The sequence below is a fragment of the Procambarus clarkii genome, chromosome 86 (genome assembly GCF_040958095.1).
Source record: "Procambarus clarkii isolate CNS0578487 chromosome 86, FALCON_Pclarkii_2.0, whole genome shotgun sequence".
NCBI classification, from domain to species: Eukaryota; Metazoa; Arthropoda; class Malacostraca; order Decapoda; family Cambaridae; genus Procambarus; species Procambarus clarkii.
The window spans coordinates 7,675,797-7,702,990 of NC_091235.1; the positions used below are offsets into that span (position 1 = coordinate 7,675,797).

The window sequence follows — 27,194 nt, forward strand, 5'->3', positions numbered from 1 at the left end:
TATACAAGTTTGCTAATAATAATGAAAATGCAATGTTTATTAATTATTAAATCAGAATTAACTATCACCCCATTGGATGAAAAGCTACCTTAATTAACTCGTGTGAAAGAAATAATTGATTAAGTAGTTGTTGGTTAGAAACTATATCAGAACTGTCTTAATAAGCCTTTTTTTAGAGGCTTATAATACATAAAAGTATTATTTTAAGAGCTCCCTAGAACTGTAAGCTTAGTTACTTAGAACTTCGGGCAGTTTGACCTGCCTGAAACGCTGTGCGTTCTAGTGGCTGTACAAGAATGTAAATATATTATGGTATGTACTCTCTCAAACCCAATTTAACTTCTTGCATATATACATATAAATAAAATGAATAAAATAATAAAATAGTGTTCCAATATGGCGGCGAAATATGGTCAAACGAGTCCTTATTTGTGTCCTTGGTGAGAGACGTGGGAGTGTTGACGGTCCATCACAGGGGCACACACCCGGCTCCTCTCAGTACGTGCTTCTCTCCTCCCCTACAGGCATTTAGACGCTTTACTAATGTTCTGGGAGTTGACACTACTAACCTGACACGTTAATTGACCTTGACACGTGAACTAGACGATGACATCTTGGCCCCGTCTTGTGAGACAACTCCACCTTGGGGGGTCCTCCTTCAACCCTCCCTCACTTATTGGGTTTACTTCAGAAAGTTGTATGAACATATTATTCGAATTTGTTGTTGATTTAGGGGCGATTCGGGTTTGTAGAGGCCAGTATGTGTATGTAGCAATATGTACTGAGTAAGCACTGAGATTACTAGTAGTAATATTTTATTTAGGCATAAGTACATCCATATAGATTGTAGGGTTCATAGGTAGATAAATACGACGCCTAAAAGCCATTAATATGCGTACTTAGTGGTTTTTAAGTTAGGCCTAGTTATATGCAAATACAAGTTAGGCCTATGTTATGGAACTGGAATAGAAGAAGCAGATAAGGTAAACTCATGCTGGCGAGGTGCACACTTCAGTTCATTTACAGAATTTCAGTAGCTAATACAACTAGGTGAGTACGAGCTAGTGCACATATACCATGTGTAAGAAAGGGTTCCTACATGCACAAGCCTAGTGTGTGTGTGTGTGTGAGAACTAAGTTGCCATTTGTGTACAGACTGTATGGCGGGCAAAAAAAATATGTAGACAGTTTCATTGCACGCTTGTACATCACTTGATATTGAATGTTAATTAAGGAATATACTAACTCGCTATGTTGGGTGGCAGGCAGCAGTGTGTGTGTGTGTATTCTGCCTGAAACGCTGTGCGTACTAGTGGCTTTACAAGAATGTAAACACATCATGCTATGTACTCTCATAAACCCAATGTAACTTCTTGTATGTATATATATATATAAGTAAATAAAAATAAATACATATTAGTCTTTTATTGAGCCCCCCCCCTCCCTTGAGATTAAATTACTGACCCCCTACAGGTTGCAACCCTACAACAAGCTGACTAACTCCTGGATACCTACTTACCCAGGAGGGTCCCGATAGGGTCGGGTTCGTTCTCGACTCTTGAGAATTCCAGGTTCGAGTCCCTGGCGAGGCAGAAATGGTTGAGCTCATTTCTTATCACCTAATGCTGCTGTTCACCTAGGAGTAAGTAGGTACCCAAAGAGTTGGTCAGCTTGTGGGGTTGTATCCTGGGCGGGGTCAGTAATTCGATCTTGGTTTAGGTGGGGGGGGGAGACCTCGATAAAAAGCTTAATGTGTATCAATACACTGTGGCTTCCTGTCCCCTGACACAAGGAATTATTATAATTATTCTTTACTGCTAGATAAACAGAGGCATTAGGTGATAGGAAATACACCCAACGACATATCTGTCCCACCTGGGATTTAAACCTGGAATTCTTGATTGAGAGTTGAGAACGAACCTAACTGTACTGTTCCGAACCATGTTGGAATCTCAAAATCCTATACATGGGTTGACCCATCCGACAGTTGGGTCAGATTCCAATCTTGTGTTGAATATTACTACTGGGACCCAAAATGTTAGTACAGTTAGTATATATTAGTACAGTACTGTACTGTACAATGTGTATTTTGTAGAACTAAAGACATGTGAATCTAAAGCACTGTAAAGAAGTGGTACAGGATGTATGCATTAGTGTCTTGTGTATAGAATCTAACCAACAGCTGTACATTTGAAAGAAAAATTAAGAAATATCTAACATAAACAAAATTTTACTTGTATATCATAAAAAATAAGTCAATTTTGTGGTTTGCTGTTATTACGAATATTAATTACAGTACTGCAGTATATCTATACTGTAGTAAAACTACAGATTCTGTAATAGAAATAATTATTTCTATTATAGAATTTGTCTTGTTTCATCATTGTTATCACTTAGTTTACAGCAGTCTCCGTGGTGTAGTGGCAAGACACTCGCCTGGCGTTCCGCGAGCGCTATGTCATGGGTTCGTATCCTGGCCGGGGAGGATTTACTGGGCGCAATTCCTTAACTGTAGCCTCTGTTTAACGCAACAGTAAAATGTGTACTTGGATGAAAAAACGATTCTTCGCGGCAGGGGATCGTATTCCAGGGACCATAGGATTAAGGACTTGCCCGAAATGCTACGCGTACTAGTGACTGTACAAGAATGTAACAACTCTTGTATGTAACAACTTAAAGTATGTATTGTATGCCGACTCCTCATTTAGTATGAAGTGTTTACCTTGTTAAACCTATAAATAATTTATTGAATCATTTTAAGTTATGTTCAAAATACTGTACTGTGCATTAGTGACATATTATTGTAAACATAATTGAGGAAAATTCCACCCATGTTACTCAACATGCTAAATGCTATATTAAATTTTGAACAATAATTTTGACATAGTTCCTTACTCACATACTTATAAGCCGTCGTAGCCCAGCTGTGGGAGCGTCCTCTGCAGCCTCACAGTCCAGAGTTCCACCTACATTTACTAATACGTCCCAAAACTGTCGGTAATTTCAAAACGTTATATGACAAAGAGTGCTGGGGAGACGGGACACCACGAGCATAGCTCTCATCCTGTAACTACACTTAGGTCACTTAGGTAAAGGTGATTAGGTAATTACATCCCTGACTCCATCACACCTGGACTTCTCTGTCATCAACACACACTGTTTTCCCCATTAAAATCACTATCCATGTGTATTTGTTAGAATTTAAACAGCACTTGTGCATTAAGTGCTCTTGTTTAATAAAAGTTAATTTGCATTTTAATTTTATACAGTATATTACTTTTACTGTATACACAATTAATTATTAATAATAATTGTATACACAATTATACCTGTATGCCATTATGATCATAATGGCATACAGGTATAATAACCTGCACAGGTATAATACAGGTATAATAACCATTATGTTAAAGCTAATTACATTTGGGAAATCTCTCTACATATATATTTTACCGATTGGTCACTAGTTTGTCAAGCAATGAAGTCTGCATTGTGATGGTACAGTAGTATTATGCAAAATAATACTTATCCTAAGATATTAGCATGTCAGCCCTTGGGGTTAAATATAAGTTGTTAATCATTATATGAACAACTGTAGCACAGGTAAATTTTTCAGGATAATTGTTGCTGATGTTACGCCTCATTACCCTTGACGTGACCAACACTATCCTCAAGTGAGTACAACGGGTGTTCCAAGCTTCTCACTGTGACTCTGCTCGATCTCTTGTTTCTGTACAGTATTGTACTGTAATATTGTTTAGTTATGCTGTATTGGTAAAGCGACCATGTTTTATGTTTAAGATCTTTGTGAATGGCAAATGTATTTGAGTTTGGTTCAAAATGTAAAAAAAAAATGACATAGCTTGGGACATTTCTGGGTGGCCCACCAGAAAAGAGAGTTTCATTGCATTCAACAATTGATTTTTAAGTACTGTACACCTCTCTCCCTAACTTCTCCATGAGTTAGGCAAAACACCAAAGAACACAAAAGTCTAGATGACGACAACACTACAGAGCCTGAGTACAACACTCAAGTCTCTAGTTAGAGAAATGTTCACAGTTGGCCACCTTCTGACACTCAGGATTCAGATAACTTTTGCTGGGTAAACTTGAGTATACTCAAAACAGTTCATATCCTGTTAAAAGGGTCCCGGTAGTAGTCGGGTTCATTCTCGACCCACCATCGAGAATTCCGGGTTCAAATTCTGAGAGGGACGGAAATGGTTGGGCACATTCCCTTTCATCTAATGCTCCTGTTTACCTAGTAGTGAGGTACTCAGGAGTTAGTCAGCTTGTGGTGTTGCATCCTGGGAAGGGTCAGTAATTTGGCCTTGGGGGTGGGGGGGGGGGGGACCTTGATAAAAGCCAGATGTGTATGAATACACTCTGGTTGCCTGTCTTCCAATAATGAATTATTATCATGAATTAAAATGATATTATGGGTTCCCATAGTCGAAGGACAGGAAGCTTGTTTGGCTTAATAGAGGTCTTGCTCTTTCCCCACCCCCTTCTCAGGCCAACTACTGACCTTCCCAATGATGCAACCCACAGCAGTTGCCTAATTCCTATGTACCTACCGGTATTTACTGCTAGGTGAACAGGGGCATCACATGAAGGAAATGTTGCCTAAACACTTCTGTCCTATCAGTGGTTTTGAATTGGGGATCTTTTGTCTGTGACCTGACTGAGCTTACCACTGTACCACACGTGCAGGGACAGTTGACAATTAGCAACCCATGTTCAATCTGGTAAGTCTCCAAAACACAACTAAATTCTGAAATCATAGCCAACATAACTGAGCAATTGATCCATGCTTTTTGCAGCCAACATGTAACATCAGGATATGTGTAAGGTGATTATGGGTAGGTGGACTGTAGATCTTGGGAGGTGCTGCCACCTGATGGCAGTAAGCTGATGAAAAGAGGAATTGTTGTTGGCTGTTAAATTTTCCAAAAGTTTCTGTTCGCAGTCATGAGTTATATACATGTAACTTAAGAATTGGGAATGGTTGAGCTTGTGAATGACCAATGGTTCCATAGCTGGATGCACACAATCTAGTGACGTCAGATTTTGTATATGACCCTTCAGGCATGGTCAAGTCCTTGTTGCAATGGAATCATACTGTAAAGTGTGTACTTCTTCCTAATTAAAATCACATTACTCCTTGTCATGCAGGATGGAGCAGAATTAAAACACATCTTGGTTTGAAACTTTCTATGAAATTTAATATATTTGCACTTAAAGCAATTTGTAATGACATTTGAGAAAAAAATCATGATTATTCATAGAGGTAAATCACTGTGTGTATAACTGCCTGTTGACTGCTTTAAACTGGTACCTCAGTAATGGTGTTAGTTTTTGCATATGAATAAATGATCTACAGTACAGTATATTAAATAGACTTTTGTAGAACTGGGAGCTTGTGTATATATTTCATCTATACTGTAGTATATATTTTGTCTGTACTGTAGTATATATTTTGTCTGTACTGTAGTATCGTACAGTGTATATTTTGTCTGCTGTATATATTTTGTCCACTTTTCCAAAATACCACCACACTAAATTTAAAATACAGTACAGTACAATTCATTTGCTTTAAATTTTTCTCTTGCCTATTTTACCAAATTGTATAATTCTGTAGTCTGAGCAATCAGATAACTGTCATCAGTATCCATTATTGCAGTGCCGGTATAGTACAGTATTCCATGTTCTATTTTCATCCACCTTTCTCCAAGTCTCATCACTCCTCAACTTAGGTTAGCAGTCACAACCTCTCTCAGAATATTTCTACAAAAGAGGCATTAAACAGTCATTGTGACATAATATTTCCTTAACTCTTCAACCAGTTATTGGTACATCACTTGGTCTCGCATGCCTTTATCACTGTCAAAACTGTTCACTGCTACCTTGAGGTTACCTTGAGGTGCTTCCGGGGCTTAGCGTCCCCGCGGCCCGGTCGGAGACCAGGCCTCCTGGTTGCTGGGCTGATCAACCAGGCTGTTGGACGCGGCTGCTCGCAGCCTGACGTATGAGTCACAGCCTGGTTGATCAGGTATCCTTTGGAGGTGCTTATCCAGTTATCTCTTGAACTACTCTGCTACTCAGTCTCGCACTTCAAAGAATCTCTCGGTACTTTGGAAGCTTTCTTATTATCTCAGACATAATTTTATATTTAAGCTTTGAATCATATTACAGTACCAAGATCCTGCCACTCCTAAACTAAATACACTTCAGATTTTTATAATCACCATAAAAGAAGATTCACATGATGTGGTCTATTCTGGACTGTAACATTAGTTTAATTTTTTTTTTTTAGTGTATAGAAAGTCTAATATACAAACAAATACCAATTTGATATTTGATTTTGAACTGTTGCATATACTATGTCCATAGTGGCTATTGAATTGGGTACTTAATCTTTTATTAACATTATAAAACAAATGTGTCTAGTGTTTACTGTAGAATTAGGTGAAAATGTTTCATGGGATACAGTACTGTATATGATTAGAGGTTTTATTTGTAACACCTTCATAAGCTAATACAGTATATAATATAGTTGTTAAATATGGATTCATGTGCAATCCTTTAAACTACAGTAGGCTGAATATTCGTGGTAATTTTTTTCAGGTTTCGAAATTCTCCTGGGGAGCAGTATGCAGCCATTGGTCAGCTGTATGGTTTAAACCCAGATCCTCAGAAGCTAAAACATGCCTTTGGGTAAGTTTATCAAGCAAGACTCCCTTATTTGCCTTCCTAATTTAGGGTCCACCCAGGTCACTGCTAGCTTGCCAGACTTCAGAGAGTATTGAACTGGTCTGAGAAGTAACTTTTCAACTGACTTTGTCCCTAGTTACAGGGGCAGGGAGCACTTATATTTCTGATCAACAATCAGTAGCGTTTCCATTCATTTCCTCTATTCCATGTCTTCCCCCCTACGAGGGGGCCTCGTAGCCTGGTGGAGGGGGCCTCGTAGCCTGGTGGATAGCGCGCAGGACTCGTAATTCTGTGGCGCGGGTTCGATTCCCGCACGAGGCAGAAATTAATGGGCAAAGTTTCTTTCACCCTGAATGCCCCTGTTACCTAGCAGTAAATAGGTACCTGGGAGTTAGTCAGCTGTCACGGGCTGCTTCCTGGGGGTGGAGGCCTGGTCGAGGACCGGGCCGCGGGGACACTAAAAAGCCCCGAAATCATCTCAAGATAACCTCAAGATAACAGGGTAAGGTGGCCTCCCTCCCAGCTCTCTATATGAATATTCTGCCAGCTAGTGGTGGTTGAGGTACAGTAGTTGTATTAGTGGGTGAATATCTTGTTCAGAGCATGGTGTGGTGATTTAGTGTTGCCAAATATTACCTATATGCAAGTTGAGTGCTTTGAAACTCCTCTTGGTATGATTGCAATTGGTTCACCTCAGTAGTAGATTGATCTCTGAGCTCTTTGGGCAAAGCTGGTAGCAAAAGTACTTGTTTCAGGTGTGCTTAGTCAGTCAATAGGGGTATGGTGTGTTCACAATGTCCTAATCATGATGATGGTGACATAAGCTAGGAGTGCTACTGAGGAGTTGCCCTCAAAGACCATTTCATTATGCTCGATACTTTTTTTTTTTTTTGTTCATGGTCACTATGACAATCTTTTCTACTTAGTACTGTAACAACATTAGAAATATGTAGAAATTTTTTCTTGTCCTCATTTTGCATCTCATATGCTGAAAAAAAGTGGCCTTAGGAGGATTACATGGGCAGCCATCTATTTGTGTGGTGTTAGCGAATGCATGGTTGGTGGTATGTGGGGGAGTGCACTTTTATACAAAGTTTTGAGTTGTTGTCTGTACAGTACTGTACTGTACTGTATGTGGGTTTAGCGCAGCCAGTCTTCCGGACTACCACAGTCTCGGCAATGTATTGGGCTTCCACATACATACCTTTCTTGCATTTTTTAATTTTTTGTATTATATTCTTGCATGATTGCATATAGCAAACATTGTGGAATATATTATGTAATATATTTGAGATTTAGATTTTTGTTGGGTTTTATAGTAACATTTCCCTGTACAAGTCGATGGCTGCCCATATTATATACGAGTAAGGACAAACACACGAGAATAATGAATGTAAATGTTTATAAACTTGAAACGGTGATCAAATATTCGTATGAGTTTTTTGTATACTTATGGTCATGTAAAATTGAACACTACTGAGAAAAACAATTAAAGGCCTATTCTTTACATAATAACATTAATTATTTGTAGCATTATAGAGATACTGACATCTTATAAGCATCTAATGTATGTTTTTTATTTTCAGACTGAGTTATAGGAAACTTGAAAAGGAAACACCAAATTTTGGAGCTGGAAGCATTGGCTGGCAAAATTGGTGGCTTTTAATTGTAAGAGAAACCTTTAAGAGAGCTGATTGTCATGCTGAGGAACATACCCTAAATGCTGTTGGACATCACCTCATCAAACATTTTGCAAGCGCTAATGCATATGAACTTCTCGATGGTTGCATACCACTTTTAGAACAAATTAATGACAAGGCTGTGAAAATTGGAGCTATATCTAACTTTGATTATCGCCTGGAGGGCATCCTGTATCAGTTGGGGATTAGGCATTATTTTGATTTTGTTGTTAATTCATATAGTGTCAAAGCTGCCAAGCCAGACCCAAGAATCTTTCAGCAAGCTTTGGTCATTGCAGGCAGTGATATTAGTCCAGGTGAAGCTCTTCACATAGGAGATGACCTTCACCGAGACTATCTAGGAGCACGGGCCTCTGGATGGCAAAGCTTTTTGGTGTCAAAAGATTATCGGCAATTATGTGAGGAAGTTGGTGTGACACCTGACACAACTTCTATGTTTACCTGCTTGAGAGAATTATTACCTGTGATAGAACGTTATACTTATCCTTAAAGCATATGTGAAGAAATACAGTATGTTTATGAGCGATTGTGGATATTCAGCATAATAAGAGTAAACATTTTGTATTCGCAAAAAATGATTGTTGCTTTGAATTGTACAAATTTTTTTAAAGTTATGAAGCTATCACTTTTAACCCCATTGAATCATCATAGATGTTTCTGGTTTAAATTTCTAGGTAAACCACGGGCTTTATTAGACAGCAGGGGGAAAATCAATAACTACTACAAATATTCTGAAAATGATAAAATTAGGAGATATTCAAACATGACAGTTTGTGATGTTCCAGGGTTGATCAGATATCAATTAAACTGCTGTGTCAACTATATAATTCAGGGAAATTATTGGAACTACAGAAGAATGCAGTTATACAGGAAGAACAGAGGTGAAGACAAGAGTAGAAACCACAGCAAGTGGTCATACTCAACACTGCTGGCACTAACATTATTTAGCACCCAGTCAGAAGGAAAGGAAGAGGCAAAGGACTCTGAATTAATTACAATGATCAAGAGAGGAATTTTGGCACTGAAGGTAAGTCACTATAGTATGACTAATTGTGTATGCTTTAATTGGATATTGCATTCTGGATAAAAGGTAAATGTGCTTGGCCTTTAGAGAAATTACTGAAACTAAATTCATTACAAACTACTCTGCATGTCTTGAAATATACTGTATTGTACAGTGCAACTTGTAAACATTGTCTAATTGGTTCCAAATCCATTCAAAACTGTCACACATTTTGAACTTTAAAACATAGTAGCAATACTGTATGTCAAGCATTGTGGTGTGTTATCTTGCCTCCCAGGGATTTTTTTGCTGCTCAGTTGCGGTCTGGTTTGCACTCTTGAGATGATTACTGCTCTAGTCTTGGCATCCATATCTTGTGGTTAAGGTTTCGCCTTAGCCACAAGGCGTTGGTTCCTTTTTGTTGCAATGTGGTGTTGACCTACTTTGCCTTGCCTCCAGGTGGACTGTTCTGGGCCACTTCCAGGTAACTTAGGAACATACGAATAGAGATGACAAAAGGCATATTGGTCCATTCAAAACCACTTCTGCATATACCCAACCAAATTCAATCATATTTATGTATGACTTACATTTGAAACAATCAGTTATTCCCTCCACTGTGCTTTCTGGTGGTTTCCCCAGTTTTAGAGTTGATCTTGGATTCTCAAGCGTCCCTCACCTAGTATACTGCGCAAAATTTGTTGGGCTAAGGCTTGGTGGTACCAGAGTTAGGCTCGGGAAACCAGAAAAGGATGTTATTACCTTTAATTTTTTTGTATAATTACAGTAGTTCTACCATTGGTTGAGACCAGCTGGTTATTAGGGAAACACTTGTCATATTAACATTTTTCACATTAAATCTGGTAAAATTGATTGTGGATCGGGATTTTTTCCTAATTGTTATATGAGAGACCATTAAATGGTTATTTTTGGAATGGTGGAACCATCTTGAGATGATCTTGAGGTTATCTTGAGATGATTTCGGGGCTTTTTTTTTTTAGTGTCCCCGTAGCCTGGTCCTCGACCAGGCCTCCACCCCCAGGAAGCAGCCCATGACAGCTGACTAACACCCAGGCTAACACCCAGGTACCTATTTTACTGCTAGGTAACAGGGGCATAGGGTGAAAGAAACATTGCCCTTTGTTTCTCGCCGGCGCCTGGGATTGAACCCAGGACCACAGCATCACAAGTCCAGCGTGCTGTCCGCTCGGCCGACTGGCTCCATCATATTATCCAATACCATAGTGACTTACAAATAGGGTTGTGACGATAATCTCCTTCAAGAGATTGAGCCTGCTCTTCCCTCCAAAAATACGTCGCAACAAATATATATAACTACTATGGAAGAAATGTCCAACAACAACAACAACACCAGCAAGGTTTGCCAGAGCGCAAAACGTATGCAGCCAGGGACACCTGCTCAGACTCAAACCGCCAAACTACCTGTCTTACTGCCGGCTCCTCGCCTGATTGGTCGCCGGTCTGGCTGCAACTGCACTCACCCCCCCCATACTACTTGATGTCTGGGACCGCCACGACCTCAGTCCTCAGAATATTCCGTGCTTTCACAGTTAACACTTCTCCCTGCTAGACGTAAGATTTAGCGTACGTATACTGAGAGAGGTGATAGCTTAAAGCCAATATTCCAGCACCTTTCATATACTTGTATATTGCACTTCTTGTTATTTTGTCTTAACGTAACTTTTCATTGTGTCATTTAATTATTCTTATTATTTTGATTGATTGATTTTATTATACGAATTTGTTTGTCCATTTTATTCATGTTTTATTTCTTTAACGTAATTAAAATTCCATTGTTAAAATTTACTTGTGTTTTGTGTGTCTTCTCCTTACCTTACCACAGACGAAGTTCCAGATTTTCTATTTTTTTTTAATACTATGTGACGAGGCCATACCCCTAGCTTTGAACAGCCGAACACCAACGCGTTACCATCACATATTATATGGGGGCCTGTCCTAGGAGCTTCACTCAGGTACTGGTGCCAAGTGGTAATTTATGGTAAGCGTATTTAACTTTGTTAACGTAGTTTTTACTGTTTTTCATATTCAATTTCATTTTTTATAAGGTGCGGTGTATTGTGCATTACGAGAGTAACATATAGTGAAGGTGAGACAACTTTGGATTACGTGGTGACTGTAGGCCGCAGTCATACTCTTAATTGGTCATCTCTCCCTCCGTGTTATTACTCGTGTTTACCATCTTTGTCCCTTGAATATTTCTCATTTTTGACAGATCATCATATAGGTACCCTGGTACTGTGGTCTGCCCCGGGTCAAGAGTACCCAATCTTCTGCAATCTGACTGTAGGAGGACAAAGAGGGCCATAGTTCCTCTAGCTCGAACTTTAGTTGCTGAATTGGGACCTCAGCAGCAGTTCTCGTCACCAGTTGACACCTCGCACCCCTACACGTCAGTCAGAGATGATGATACATACAACGGTAGGGAATTAGCTTACTTTTTCAGAGCACAAAAGTTCGTTAATTCTGTAAGTATCATATTAAATTCAGTAGGAAAAACTTGCTTTATGTCCTATAGAGACTTGGCAAGGTATGCCTACATCCTTGGACTACCAATTTTACTTTTGAGGCAATTTACTGTTTCATTTGTTTTCGAAACTGTTTCATTTGTTAGTAGGATTTTCTTGCCCTTATCCTCTTACATGAGTACCGGGTACAAGATTTCCTGCGCCCTTGATTTAATTTAATCATTTAACATCTTTTACTTAACTTTAATTGTTAAAGATCTCACAGGATAGGTATCAGTTGCCACGTTGTCCTGTTTCTGACATTCACTATTGAATATTCGTGTACCTTTATTTGCTAATTTCACCATGTTTCGTCTCCAAGCTTTCCGTGCAAATCCAGCAGGTGAAATAGGGACTTTAAGTCGTGCCAAGAAGACTGAATTACAAACTCTTGCACATGAGTATCAACTAGAAGTTCCCTACCAAGCCAACAAAAATGACCTACACAACCTGTTGCTGGATTACTATTTAGAGCAAGGTAAGATAGACTCTGAAACTCATGAAACTTACTATATTGCAGAAAAAACTGATTTGGCAACGCTGAAACTCAAACTAGAGCTGGCCAAGATTGAAGAACGAACAGCTGCCATACGGAGGGAAGAACAAGAACGCGAAGCTGCTTTGAGGAGAGACGAACAAGAACGAGAAATCACCCTCAGAGAACGCGAAGCCGCCTTGAGGAGAGAAGAACACGAACGTGGACTCGCCCTCCAGGAACATGAGGTCGCATTACTCCGTGAACGTGAACGAGTACAGCTTGAAACACTCCAGGAGCGGGAACGCGTACAGCTTGAAACCAAACAACGCGAGTTGGAGATGCAACGCGAACATGACAAGCAACAAGCGACTCTGGCTCTAGAGTGTCGTCAACGTGAAATCGCCTTGGAAACTTCACATTTCACTCAACGCCAGCAAGCTACTGCCAATCTTCCCGTCAGTTTTAATATATCACATGCAAGTAAGTTAATGCCATCCTTTGTAGAAGCAGAAGTTGATGTGTTCTTTACCACCTTTGAAACCCTTGCTAATCAACTCAATTGGCCTGTCGACCAATGGGCCACACTTCTCAGAGTCCATCTTACAGGTAGAGCTGCAGTCACACTCAGTACTCTGGCATCTGAGAATGACTACCCGACTCTGAAACAAGCAGTGTTGGACGCCTACCTCCTCTCTACTGAAAGTTATAGAAGGAAATTCCGTGACCACCTGAAGGCAAGTACCACTACCTTCCTCGAGTTTGCTAACACGAAACGGAGGTATTTCATGAAATGGCTGGAAGCAGCACATGTCTCTACTTTTGCAGAACTCGTCAACCTGATGCTTGTTGAAGAATTCTTGAGACGTGTGCCGCCTCCTGTCCGCCTCTACTTAGCAGATAAAGAAGAAACCGACTACCTGAAGTGTGCTAAGTCGGCTGACACTTACAGCCTCATCCACCGGCTGACACCCGAACCATCCTCCAGTAAGAAGTCGTGGTACAGTTACGAGAAAGTGAGCCCCGATCAAGCTGGTTCACAACTGTACTGCAAGTATTGTAGACTCTATGGACATACCATAGACAAGTGTGGTAAGTCTCAATACAAGGGAACCACTGACCAACAAAAACCCAAACCAACTCCTCCTAAGTCCGGTAAGCCTGTGATGAATGTTGGTGTTAATGTTAATGATCTTTCTCTTTTCAGTAACCACCTGTATACTGGAACTGTCTCTGCCAACGGTTCAAATTCGGAGGGACGTTTCAAATTGAAGATCTTGAGGGACACAGCGGCTCTTCAATCGATCATCTTGAAGTCGGCTGTGCCCAACATCACCTACACCGGAGAAACTGTCTTCATCACTGACCTCACTGCTACCACTCCATACCCTCTCGCCAGAGTCCACCTGGATTGTCCCTACGTGAACGGGGAAGTCCAAGTCGCCGTCAGGGAAAAGCCTTTTCCCATGCCTGGAGTGCAACTTCTCCTAGGCAACGACTTGGCAGAAGACCTGCAACCGACCAACCTGATCGTCATGGACAAACCCCAGGTGTGTAACTCTGTGCCAAGTAACCCTATTCTAGAGTATGTTCCAGCAGAGGTTCAAGAGAGTGATGAAGTTTCTCCTCCGGTTCTCGTGACCACCCGTGCACAAGCCGCACGTCCACAGCCAGCTGACTCTACTGCTACCGCTGTCCCTCAAGACCCTCAGAAACTCCCCCCGCATCTGACCAAGTTGGAGTTCCGTAAGTTGCAGAGGGAAGATCTTACTTTAACACCATTGTTTTTCCAGGCTGAGACTCAACCTGACAGTATTCCTGGGTTCTTCCTAGAGAACGACTTGCTCTACCGCAGATATAGACCCAGTAAACTGAAGGAGGAGGACGATTGGGCCAACATCGAACAACTTGTGATTCCCACCAGCCTGCGGCCCACTATTCTACACCTGGCCCACGGAGCACTCTCCCACTACGGCTTCAACAAGACTTACCATGGAATTCGTCAAGACTACTACTGGCCAGGTATGGTAAATAACGTCAAACAGTACGTAAAACAGTGTCATACATGTCAGATGGCAGGCAAACCGAACATCTCCATTCCCAGAGCACCACTGATTCCCATACAGGTGCCTGCGGAACCTTTCCACAGACTCATAATAGACTGTGTCGGTCCTTTACCTCGGACCAGTTCAGGTAACGCCTACATCCTAACCATCCTGTGTCCTACCACCAGATTTCCCATAGCAGTTCCGGTGAAGAACATCACGGCTGCTACGGTTATAAAACATCTATTGAAGATCTTCACTCAATACGGATTTCCCAGGGAGATTCAGAGCGACTGTGGTACCAACTTCACCAGTGATCTCTTCAAAAGGACACTGGAGGAGTTCAACATCAAACAGGTATTGTCCAGCCCCTATCATCCTGCTTCACAGGGTTCTCTTGAACGTAGTCATCAGACAATCAAAGCACTCTTGAAAAAGTTTTGTAGTGAAACCTCAAAGGATTGGGATAAGCAGATTGACCTTATAATGTGTATTTACAGAAGTCTCCCCAATGAGTCCCTAGGAGTATCTCCTTATGAGATGCTCTACGGCCGTAAGTGCCGTACTCCCCTTAAGGCTTTCAAAGACTCTCTCCGAGATGCCACCTTCAGTGAGCATCAGAATGTGCCCCAGTTTCTTCAAAACCTTCAACACATTCTAGAGAGAGTCCACCGTTTTGCCCATGATAATCTATTGAAAGCCCAGGAGAGAATGAAGACTCATTACGACCAGACCAGCAAAGTAAGAAAATTCAAGCCGGGAGACTTCGTCCTTGCATATTTCCCTATCCCAGGTTCACCTTTACAAAACAGGTTTTCAGGACCCTACTGCGTCAAAGAGTGCAGGAATAATAACAACTACGTAATAGAGACTCCAGATAGGCGGCGGAAGACCCAGCTGTGCCACGTCAACCTCCTGAAGCAATATAATGGTACTCATCCCACTGTCTTGACTAACTGTTCTACCTTCACAGAACCCTACATCCACAGTGAGACCATCCCAGCTTCTCCTCCTGAAAGCACTGACAAGGAGTCAGCGCTTTCTAATTCCGAAATCCTTAATGATCTTCCCAAATGCTTTCAGGATAATAATCGTGCTCCTTTGCCCTATTCTAATTCCACTCTCACCTCGTCAGATAAGCCCTTCATCCTCCATGTCGACGCCAGTGGTACCGACGTGGGTGGTGTCGTGATGCAGCAACGAGGCGAGAAGAATACACCTGTCAGCGACTACTGCTACAAGGAACTACGGAACAATTGGCAAGGAGCTACTCTTCCTCATCCTGAAGCTTCAGCACTTCACTCCACACCTGAAAAGTGCTCGGTCCACCATCAACACGGACCACACCACCCTACACCTCCTGCAGCACGCCCACTTCTCATCTCAACGTCTTCTACTATGGGCTTGCTAACTGCAGAAATTCAACCTGGAGACACGCTATACCAAGAGTCTGACAACATCTTAGCCCATGATCTCTCCAGAGTTTATGAAGTAGAAGCGACTCCATCTAATACTCCACCACATAACGACGTACTTCTTCCAGAACCGCAGGCTTCGGGGGAGAGTTGTGACGATAATCTCCTTCAAGAGATTGAGCCTGCTCTTCCCTCCAAAAATACGTCGCAACAAATATATATAACTACTATGGAAGAAATGTCCAACAACGACAACAACACCAGCAAGGTTTGCCAGAGCGCAAAACGTATGCAGCCAGGGACACCTGCTCAGACTCAAACCGCCAAACTACCTGTCTTACTGCCGGCTCCTCGCCTGATTGGTCGCCGGTCTGGCTGCAACTGCACTCACCCCCCCCATACTACTTGATGTCTGGGGCCGCCACGACCTCAGTCCTCAGAATATTCCGTGCTTTCACAGTTAACACTTCTCCCTGCTAGACGTAAGCTTTAGCGTACGTATACTGAGAGAGGTGATAGCTTAAAGCCAATATTCCAGCACCTTTCATATACTTGTATATTGCACTTCTTGTTATTTTGTCTTAACGTAACTTTTCATTGTGTCATTTAATTATTCTTATTATTTTGATTGATTGATTTTATTATACGAATTTGTTTGTCCATTTTATTCATGTTTTATTTCTTTAACGTAATTAAAATTCCATTGTTAAAATTTACTTGTGTTTTGTGTGTCTTCTCCTTACCTTACCACAGACGAAGTTCCAGATTTTCTATTTTTTTTTAATACTATGTGACGAGGCCATACCCCTAGCTTTGAACAGCCGAACACCAACGCGTTACCGTCACAGGGTTGATAAGCTAAAATTGAAAGGAAACTGGTTAAAATATGGTCTGCCTTATAGGTTTACTGCAGTATTCTTGTGTGTAAAGTGTGACTGGAACTGGCATTTTTTCCTGAATGCCAGTTCCAGTTGCACTTTTATGATCAATTGGCAACTGCTTCCGTCACACTAAACTAAATATCAGTCCCCCATGGCGTAGTGGCAAGACTCTTGCCTGGCGTTTCGCGAGTGCTTTGTCCTGGGTTCATATTCTGGCCGGGGAGGATTTACTGGGCGCAAATCCTTAACTGTAGCCTCTGTTTAACCCAACAGTAAAATGGGTACCTAGTTGTTAAACATGTTGGCAGTATTGTATTCTGGGGAACATAGGATTAAGGACTTGCTTGAAATGCTTCCAGAAAGATTTTGCTTTCAGATCCGTATTTCTAAAACTAAAGAGACCTGAATACCCATGAATTTTCAACATGTGGAAGTAAAATGTTGATGGATTCAGACTAACCCCTAGAATGCAGCTACAGTACTATATCATCAAAATTAACACCTTGCCTGTAAAAAAAATTATTGAATGATACATTTGATATGTTCTCTCTCTTCGTTTCCAAGAACAAAAGTTAGAGATTTTAAGGTGATAATGTAGGTTGGCGTTCAATCCGTCCCCTCCCGAATTCTTATCCTGATCCGTTCCTAGTTCTGTATAGTCATAATGGCTTGGCACTTTCCTCTGAAAGTTCCCTTCTCTTAGCGAGCGAGTTGTCGTTTTATGTTGATTGACTGATGTCTTCCCTGTTCTCTGGTTAGTCCCTGCTTTTCCATTCTCTATGGGGTAGTTAGCTTCACGGAGCCACAAGGGGCTTCCGCAGACCACTAGCATTGAAAGTAATGAAATGCCTCTTTAAATGAGCTCTGGTGTGTCTCTTGATTCCCTCTCTCCCTTCCTGGTTTGTCAGTGGGTGTGTGTTTTTGCATCTGCTCCAGAACTGGCTTGTGGGACAGGGGAAGATATGGAGTGCCAGGTCCCTGAAACTGGAAGTAGGTGGGGTGGTGCTACTTAGCTCATGCTAGTTTCAAGAGATTCAATCACTTGCGTACATTGTGGGGGGGGGGGGTCAATTGGCGGTTTTGAGACTTCAGCCTCTTCAAACCCAGCGGTGGTCTGTGTTGGTTCGGTGACTTTCTGGATGCTTTACCTGTGTGGTGGTGGGGTGTCACCTGCTTTCTATGCCTCTGTGAAGGCCCAGGTTCTGGCCCCCAGATGGCTAAACAGAACTCTGTGGCTGATGTGACCTAGTAGTTGGGAGCCATCTCAGGGAGATAGCTTCAGGGAGCCACTGGGACTTATCCAGAAAGGAGTGTTTCAGTGCATTCAATGCTGGTTTTATGAAATACAATATAATAAAAGTGGTTTTCAAAAATATAATTACTGTGTATGTACCTGTATATCAGTATATAAAATAGTCTTTTTTTCTATAATATTTTTATATTGGTGTGTGTTCTTTGTATTTAAAGTGTATAAACATGCACTGTTATACAGTATGTTTGTACAATATTCTAACATTTACTGCAAGAAAAACTACACCATAATTAATGACTGATATTGTTTGGAAGTTTGCAGTGTATGCTATATTGTTAAAGCAATATTTGTACTGTAACACTTTTGAATGTTAATTACAGCATTTTTTGGTCACATCACATTGCAATTTAAATAGGGTTTATTTTCAATAAGCATTAAAAATAATATTTTTGTTGGTACAGTATTTATAAGATTTAATTAAAATATTGATTTTATAATTGTAGTATAGTACTCTGCAGTAGATAGTTTATATTATAATTTGTAGTTACACAGTAATTTTAAGGCATACTGAACAAGTATAGCAAAATTGTGTAAATGCCTTTGAATATTTGTGGTATGTGGAATGTATATTGTGATGCCTAAAGGTTTTAATAATCAGAAAAGGACATGGCCGCAAGAATGTACTGTACTTTCATATGAAGTCTCTTAGATTATAATACAATTTTATTTTTATTATTATTATGCATTAAGGACAATTTCTTCATTACCAGAAAGGAGAACTACAGAAAGCTGAGCAGCTGCTCCATGTGGCCTTGAAAGCTGCTCAAGAAACTCAAAATGGCCTGGCTATCACATACATCTTTGACCTTCTTGCTAATTTGGCATATCAGAAGGAGGAATATTCTAAAGCCGAGACGCTCTTTAAGGAGGTTTTACAGCGGTTGCTATCAGGTAAGACACTTCATTTGAAATAATATAGTTTTTGTTGTGGACCTTTGTCCGTTTGTAAACAGTCAGTGTTACTACAGAGAAACATGGAACTGGACATAACATGTACATACATATAACACATATACATCTTGTTGTATTTAAAATAGTTGATGCACTGGTGAAAATTAAACAAATATATTAATAAGGACAATACAAATATCAATAATAAGTTAGATAGAATAAGTATACAGTACTTTGAATTGTCTGATCCTCAGTAATTAAAAATACTGTACAGTACTTCAAAGGATGCAGTAAAAATAATGTTCAAAGAGGAAAATTAACTTAGACATTAACACTTTACTGATTGTGACCTCTCCGCATGTTCCCAATTGTAAACATTCTGGGCTTCCAGGGTGGCTCATTGGTTACCAAATGATGTTTACACTTGTTTTAGGTTTACACTTGGTTTACACTTAGGTTTATGCTTACACTTGTTTTAGGTTTTCTTGGTTATTTGTGGGGTTATAGCTATAAATTTAGTGTCTAATGTGTTCACAGAGGAATTCTCTAGATAACAGATACAAAAATAGTGTATGTATGATTGATTTTGGTCCTCTTAGTTCATTCCTTAACATAAACTTGGCAGGCTCGGCAGGTTCTGCTCAGCTACAGGACAGCTACAGATTTGCTTAGTTGTGAGCCTCCTTGTAGAATGCTCTGATTTTCAGGATGATCGTATGTCTTCCTTTTCTAATGTCCCTCTGGGTCACTTGTCTTTCAGTAGAATCCCTGGCGAATCTGATACCTTTGAAAGCACCCATCATATGTCCTTTTGTTCTTGTTTTGGCATCCTAAATGATATTTAGCTCCTTTCGAATATTCAGCGACATAGAAGGTGCCTCATAGCCTTCATGGTTTGGTGCCTTCTTTTAAATAATTGTTTGAGGTAATATTCAGTGATCAGTATGGCTTTTACTGAAATAAACTTTGGTTAACTTTGTAAGCCATGCCACTCTCAGTCTCCTTTGTGTCCCATGGACCATGGAAACAAGGAGATGTCTCCCTGCCTCCATATTTCCTCAAGGGGGTTGCCAGGATTTAATTTCTCTGGCTCTCCTTATAATGCTACTCCTATCATTACATGTTCCAAAATACGACTGCCTGGGGATACACCTCTTTATAGGATACTATCGAAACATGCTTAATCATTTTTACAATTCATATTGATATCTGTGATATCTGGTACCTAATCTTTTATTTTCTTGGGACTTATTATTTGCCATCTGATAAATATGCTATCCAGCCCATTCCTAGATAATATTTGTGTTCATTACACAATACTGTAATACTCTTTACACCAGTCTCTACTTGTTACATCTGTCTGACCTCCTTTATTTGCAAGTACAATTTATTCCTTGTATAGTAGCAGTATTGTAAACAAATGTGACTACAAACAAGGCAGCACAGGGGCATTCAACAGTATTATTTGGAAATACTGTGTAATGTTTTCTGCCCTCAGTGAAGAAGTCATGTCTGACACTCCATATATGGTAACCTCAAACAGAATCTCTTGATGGTATGGCCAATATGACAGAACTTTGTGAAATTATCAGATTTCTTAAAAATTTCAGTACATTATAGAATTTAATTCTTTTTGTTTTTCCTTTTGACATGTCATCTGAATCAAACTAACCCTACTCTCTGTTGTTCCATTGCTATGAACTATTTTTAATTCTTTTGTGGTGAAGGATTTTTTCTGACGAACTTAAAATCATACATGGAGAAAAAAAGATAGGAAGATATAAAGTAGTTGATGTGAAATATAATTGGATAAGGCTACTGAATTCTTTCCACCAAGTTGTATTAGACAATTTTATAATTGGAGCAAAGGCAAAAACTAATAGGCAATTTGGGTAGATACATGGTGAAAATGGTATCACTGACAGACAGCAACTTTTATTTTAAGTAGAAAAAGAGTGAAAGATGTTCCATGTTTTATATAAGAACAGACATTAATAATGAGTATTGGTAATTTTTAAATCAAAAGAATTGTGGTGCTGCTGCTGTAGAAGAATGTGTATTAAACTGCAATGAATTTCTGTGCACTGTTCTGTGTTCAGAATTAAGCATTTTCTGGAGGGAGCCCCTTGTGTCTCCTTGAAGTTATCTTCTTGAGATTGCTTCATACTAAAGGGTCACATCAGTTGTGGAGCCAGAGCCAGAACTTGGCCCCCCCCCCCTCAAAGAGGCATAGGGAGCAGGTGACTATCTGCCACCCTCACTGGAAAAAAGCCTCCAGAAAGTTAGCGCATCTTTGCAGAGAACTGGAGGGTTCACAGAAACCAAAGCTTCGAAGCTGCCAAATGATCCCCACAAATGATTCACGCAGAAACAAGGGATTCACTCAAATGAGCTCGAACTCCTTAGTACTGATTACCACTACCAGATGGCCTCCCCTACCCATCAAGTGGCTCCAGTCAGTTCAGATCCTGATGATGGTGTCTTCACACCAACTTGTAGTTCTTATGGTCATGCCACCTTAAGGGTGGGCTCTGAAACTTCAAGCGAACTGCCAGCCATCCTCAGACTTGGTAGTCCTTTGAGAGCCATTTGCGTTTTGTATTGTTTCCTACCATAGTACTCACCTAGTTGTGCTTGCGGGGGTTGAGCTTTGGTCCGTTCCCTTGTGGAGCTGGACGCTTCATGTAGCTTAGCTTTTGACTTCTCAATGGTTTGGTTCTCCATGCGGTTCATGTGTGGGATGAGTCCAATGTTCTCGCAGATGGATTGTCTCACATTCGGCCTGTCTCAACAGAGTGGACTCTTGATGATTAGCCCTGCAGGAATGTGGATCTCTCTTTCGTTGGTGTAGATGCAGCGCCTTCCCTCCTATGTGGCTTCAATTTCCCAGTTGCGAGGCTGTTACGGTGGATACCTTTCAGATGGGTTGGTCAAGATGGAGGTGCATTTACCTCTTTCTCACTGTTGGGTTTGTTGCTCCTGGTGTTGGCCAGTCTAGAGTTGTAGTTGGGGAGGGTGATCCTTTTGGCTTTTTGGTGGCTGACCCACCTTTGGTTTCTGGTTCTTCTATTCTGGTGCTTGGACCCATGCATTTTTCTGTGGCTCTGCCTCTTACAGTGCATTAGCCCGGTGGTGTATGCGACTGGTTTGAACTTATCTTCTACGCTTCATGTCTGGAGCTTTTGATATGCATCTGTCATTATTTGTATGATGCATGAGTAACTGGTCTGTTGGTGTCCCACCTGCTTCTTTCTTGTAGCAAGAGTATAAGGTAGCCTGGCGCTCGTTTCACCACTATTTGTCTCTACACTGTCTCTTGTCTTCAGTATCTGTTTGCTGTTCTCTCCTTTCTGTCTTGGTTCTTACTCAATCAGCATCTTATGCCGAATACTGTCACCTCTTATTATTTGACTTTGACAGAGCTGCTATTGCTTGCATTCGGTATCGTCGTCTCTGTGACTCCATTCCACAAGTCGTCACATGTGTTCTTCCTCCTCCTGGTTTGCTCCTGCTGCTCCTGAGCCATCTTGGTCGCTTGACCGTATTTTGGCTTTTCTTTCCTCACCTCAGTTTACGTTTTCCCGTCATGCTTGGGATTGTTTTTCTTGTTGGCTCTTGCCTCCAGTTGTCAAATTAGGGAGCTTCAGACCCTTCCTTGGAAGCGGGTATTTGGCCATGATGGGTGGGTGGTTTGTTCACAGCTGTCTCCTTGTTTTTTGGTGAAGAATGATTTGGCTGACTTCCAGAGGAGTCATTTGGTGATCTGTTGTGTTCAGTAGCGGCTCTTCGCCATTACCTGTATACCACCAGTTCTGTCTGTAGACACCTTGCTTGATCCTGTTTCCTTGGTTCCCTGTTCCAAGGCTTGCATTTCTCAAGTTTGTCTGCAGTTATCAACTCTAGCCAGCTGGTGTTTTACCCTCGGGTCCATGATGTTTGTAAATATGTAGCCTTAGCCGCTGTCTTTTCTGACATGTCCACATTCAGGCTTTGTGGTTTAGGTGTTCTACAAGGAGATATTGCAGCCCAATATTTAGTTAATATTCCTGAGCCCAGTTAGTCGTGTGTGGCTTTCAGTTGTCACTCTGGCCTGGTTTCTCTACATCCTAGGTTCTGCTTCATTTCCTCATTCCTAGTAAGATCCTTCTTGTTCTCCATGGTTAACTAACTTTAGGGAGCTACAAGGGGCTCCCTAAAGCGTTGCAGCATTGAAGCCTATCACCCAGCGTTGAATGTAATGATATGTCAATTTCTGAAGTAACCCTGCCCCCTGACACCCTCCCTTCCTCCAGGTGCATCAGTTTGTTGTGGGTTTATCAGGTCCTGAACTGACTGGGGGGGAGCCAGCTGACAGCCAGGGGCCAGGCTGCCTGGCTGTCTGGTGGATCTGTTGGTGGTAATCAGTAATAATGAGTTTTGAGCTCATTTGAGTGAATCCCTTGTTCTGTGTGATTTGTTTGTAATTGCTTAAGTGTAGTTACAGGTTGAGAGCTACGCTTGAGGTGTCCCGTCTTCCAAGTACTGTACTCTGTCATGTAATGCTTTGAAAACCCAGATCTTGTGTAGATCATTTGGCAGTTTTGAGGCTTCATTTTCTGTGAACCCTCCAGTTGTAGCCCCTTCACTTAAACAAATGCCAAAGTCCATTCCATGCACCTGCCAACCCCCCAACCCCTGTTTATGAACGAAAAACGGTTTACACAAGACTCGCAACTGATGACGTTCGAACACTTCTTGAACAAGTGTTTCACTGATTGCTTTTGTTCGAACCACAATGCTGTAAATGCTTCACCCACCTCCTACAAATAATCGCCAACAGAATTTATTCACCTAACCTAACCTAAATATGCACAGTATGCTAATATATAACAATATTAATTTATATTTGAGAAAATTCTTCTTTTGAATGAACAGCATGTTAAAATTGTTGAATGTGTCTTTGGGATTGACCGCTGGATGAAATGTACTTGGTCTGAGGACTAGTTGCCAATTGTCTGTAAAACTGTAGGCTTTTACAGGTGGGATGGCAGATTGTCATCTGCTATTCATTCTTTTTAGAGGAGAGTGGTTCTGGCTCTGGTCCCTGGTAATGCCAAACTAAACTTCCATAGCTGGTGTTACCTTTAAGTGTGAAGCAATCTCAGGAACATCGCTTCATGGAGCCACTGGAGCTCCACCAGAAATTGGTGCCTCATTATTTAACACTGGGGTTATGTACTAAAGTTGTAGAAACGTAACAATTTGAATCATTTTGGTATACGTAATGCTGTTGGTTGTTACAGGTGGTATGGCTGAAGATGACAATGCTGTTGTAGAAATATCCTTGAAGTTAGCCAGTGTATATGCATCAATGTTTGACTATGAGAAAGCTGTTGAAGGATTCCAGTTTTGCATTGGAACTCAAGAAGACAAGATTAAAAAAATTGGTGAGAAGAACCTCGATGAAGACACATTATTGTTGTGGGCCATGAGCATGGATTGGTATGCACGTTTTTTACTTAATATTCACAAGTATGATTTAGCAAAAAAACATTTCCTAAAGGCCTATGAAATGAGTGAACGTGTAAATGGCCCTGGACATGAGCAAACTGCAGTTTTGCTAAATGACATTGGTTCTGTGTGTTCGTTGCAAAAGGAATATGCAGAAGCTATTGAATACTTGGAAAAAGCAATCGATGCAGCACGAGAGAGTGAAAGTTCCGATATTGGTTCTTTTTATGTGAATCTCGGAACAGTATATCTTCAACAAAGTTTGCTTGTTGATGCAGAAAGGTGTTGTAAAGAAGGTTTACTTTTGTCAAGGAAAATGAAAAATGAAGATGCCACTGAAGAGGCCAAAATCTGTCTAAAAGAAGTACAAAATTTGATGAAAAAGAAATGATTTTCTTATGGCAATTGCCTTACTCTGTATAGTATATGTTTAGTTAGTCAACAAAAACTGGGTGTTTTTATAGAATTTTCAGAAATTATGTACTGTAATTGGATTCCTTGTTAGCTGGCAATTTTTAACTTAACATTTTATAGCTTAGTGAGGTTTGAATTGATCTCAAATTTGTTCATTTTATTAAGGATAGAAAATCTGTGGTGATAACAAAAATCTAAGTCCAGCAGTAGGCGCTTCATGCTTATTTAAATTAAACTCATTCCCACTTTGTCTCCTCTCTGTTTACACTTGGGCACTTGAGAGTAATGGTAGTGTATGTCTATTTCATTGGACTAGACACATGTTTCTTGGATTAGTATCGCTATCTTCTTTAGTGGCATGAAACGAACAACCACTTATCCAGTCAGAAATACATATACAGTACGATAATAAGATACATATCATGTACATTATTTGGATTTTTGCTCATAATTTTTTCAGTGGAATGTTTGTGTGAAAGTTCATATTTTGTACATTGTACAGTAGATTTATTGTACAGTATTGACAAAATATTATATCTCAAAAGGAATATATGCTGGAAGTGAATAGATCTTCAGATAGTGGGACAGTAATGCAAAATAAATCTTACACAGTTCTGCGGATCTAGTCCAGAAAAATATTTTGCATGGATATATGTGTGTGTGTGTGTGTGTGTGTGTGTGTGTGTCTGTGTGTGTCTGTGTCTGTGTCTGTGTCTGTACTTACTATTCTTGCCTGCAAAATCATGCTATTAGCTCCTGGACCCCGCCTTTCTAACCAATCAATTTTTCTTTCTCACATCTACTACATCTATTTCTCTAATGTGTGCACACATCCCCAGGAAGAATCCCATAGCAGCTGTCTAACTCCCGGGTACCTATTTACTGCTAGGTGAACAGGTGCATCAGGGTGAAAGAAACTCTGTCCTTGTGTGTGTGTGTGTGTGTGTGTGTACTCGCCTAGTTGTGCTTGCGGGGGTTGAGCTTTGGCTCTGTAGTCCCGCTTCTCAACCGTCAATCAACTGATGTACAGATTCTTGAGCCTACTGGGCTGAATTTGAATACAAATTTGATTAATTTGAGGCTAAAACCTCAAAAGCCTATGTTTCAACTACTGGACTGTATGCTTCACTTTTGCAGAAAATCTTTTGCAGTATTGCAGCATTTTGTGATATATTCATTGTAAACTCTATGACCCCTCGAGGATTCGAACCTGGGCAGCCAGGGATCACCCAACTGGCTATTCCAGTACTAATAACACTCGACCATGAATTGTCTATAACTGATGGATGGTCCTAGAATCCATTTGCTTTCACAGGGATTACATGACCATCCCTCACTGGGCATCTCTCATGGTGCATATTGGGTACATATTTTCATAAGATCCTTGAACGTGTTGGGATCGCGCCATGCAATCGATGGTGGAGTAGTATTAGTACAGTATTGATAGCCAGTGAGGGGACCCCTGGCCACCCAGGTTCGAATCCTTGAGGGGTCATTAGTTTATAGCAATTTACAGCTTGGGGGACTATTCAAGCTATATCTCATACTTTTTATGCTCAGCGCAATCCTAGCATGTTCAAGGATTTGATGAAAAACTGTACCAAATATGTACTAAGAGTTGCCAGGCGATGGATTGTCATGGAATCGTGAGGAAGCAAGTTGAGTCTAGAACTGTCTGTTATAGGCAGTTGATGGTTGAATGGTATTAGCACTTGGATAGCCAGTGGCATGACCCCTGTCTGACCAGGTTCAACTCCTTCATCCAGGGATGTGAGCATCCTCAGAAAAACAGGAACTGAATGGGAACAGAAACTAGACAAGGTCCAGCACATGGTTCATGGAAATGTGGAACCAGAAGAGGTGGCCAGAAATCAATTATTTTTAGTAAACAAATTCTAATAGAACAAAGTTTGAAGGCAAATGGTATAAAAAGAGGTTCTGATATTTAAATGGCAATCTAGTAAAGCAGAAAAGAACAATAAAAACAAAAGTATTTACATAATAATAAATTGAATAAGCTAGACATAATCTTTTAATTCCCATTTTTAAATTTAAACTTGTTCAGTTTATTATTTATCAAAAGGTAAATTTTCTGAAACCTAGTTACCCTTCAGGGTAACTAGGTTTCAGAAGTATAATCTTGAAAGGGTAAAATATGAACCTGGGAAAATGTTAACTGATGAATTTTATGAAAAGTACGTAGGTAAATTCGATGCATTTACCAGTGTGATATCTTACATCAGAAGATACAAGAAAAGTGTTGCTGTGTAGTGGCTGAAACGTGAGAAACCTTCAGCTATTGATTGAG

The 27,194-nt window shown here is 40.5% G+C and overlaps 2 protein-coding genes across 5 annotated transcripts; both read left to right on the plus strand.

The window, feature by feature from the left end:
* Window positions 1-394: 394 nt before the first annotated feature.
* LOC123767384 (rhythmically expressed gene 2 protein-like) lies at window positions 395-8,904 on the plus strand. Of its 4 annotated transcripts, none has more exons than XM_045757059.2 (4): window positions 398-498; window positions 3,617-3,674; window positions 6,628-6,717; window positions 8,301-8,904. In XM_045757059.2, exons 2-4 carry the CDS (start codon window positions 3,631-3,633, stop codon window positions 8,902-8,904), a joined length of 738 nt encoding a protein of 245 aa, XP_045613015.1. In that variant the 5' UTR covers window positions 398-498; window positions 3,617-3,630. The 4 variants fall into 4 exon arrangements, with proteins under 4 accessions (XP_045613006.1, XP_045613015.1, XP_045613020.1 ...); XM_045757064.2 differs by lacking the exon at window positions 398-498 and adding an exon at window positions 538-697; XM_045757072.2 differs by lacking the exon at window positions 398-498 and adding an exon at window positions 2,398-2,678.
* An 84-nt stretch (window positions 8,905-8,988) lies between these two features.
* Ttc19 (tetratricopeptide repeat domain 19) lies at window positions 8,989-26,920 on the plus strand. Its single transcript, XM_045757038.2, has 3 exons — window positions 8,989-9,441; window positions 18,802-18,982; window positions 24,265-26,920. Exons 1-3 carry the CDS (start codon window positions 8,989-8,991, stop codon window positions 24,861-24,863), a joined length of 1,233 nt encoding a protein of 410 aa, XP_045612994.1. The 3' UTR covers window positions 24,864-26,920.
* The last annotated feature ends 274 nt before the right edge of the window (window positions 26,921-27,194 follow it).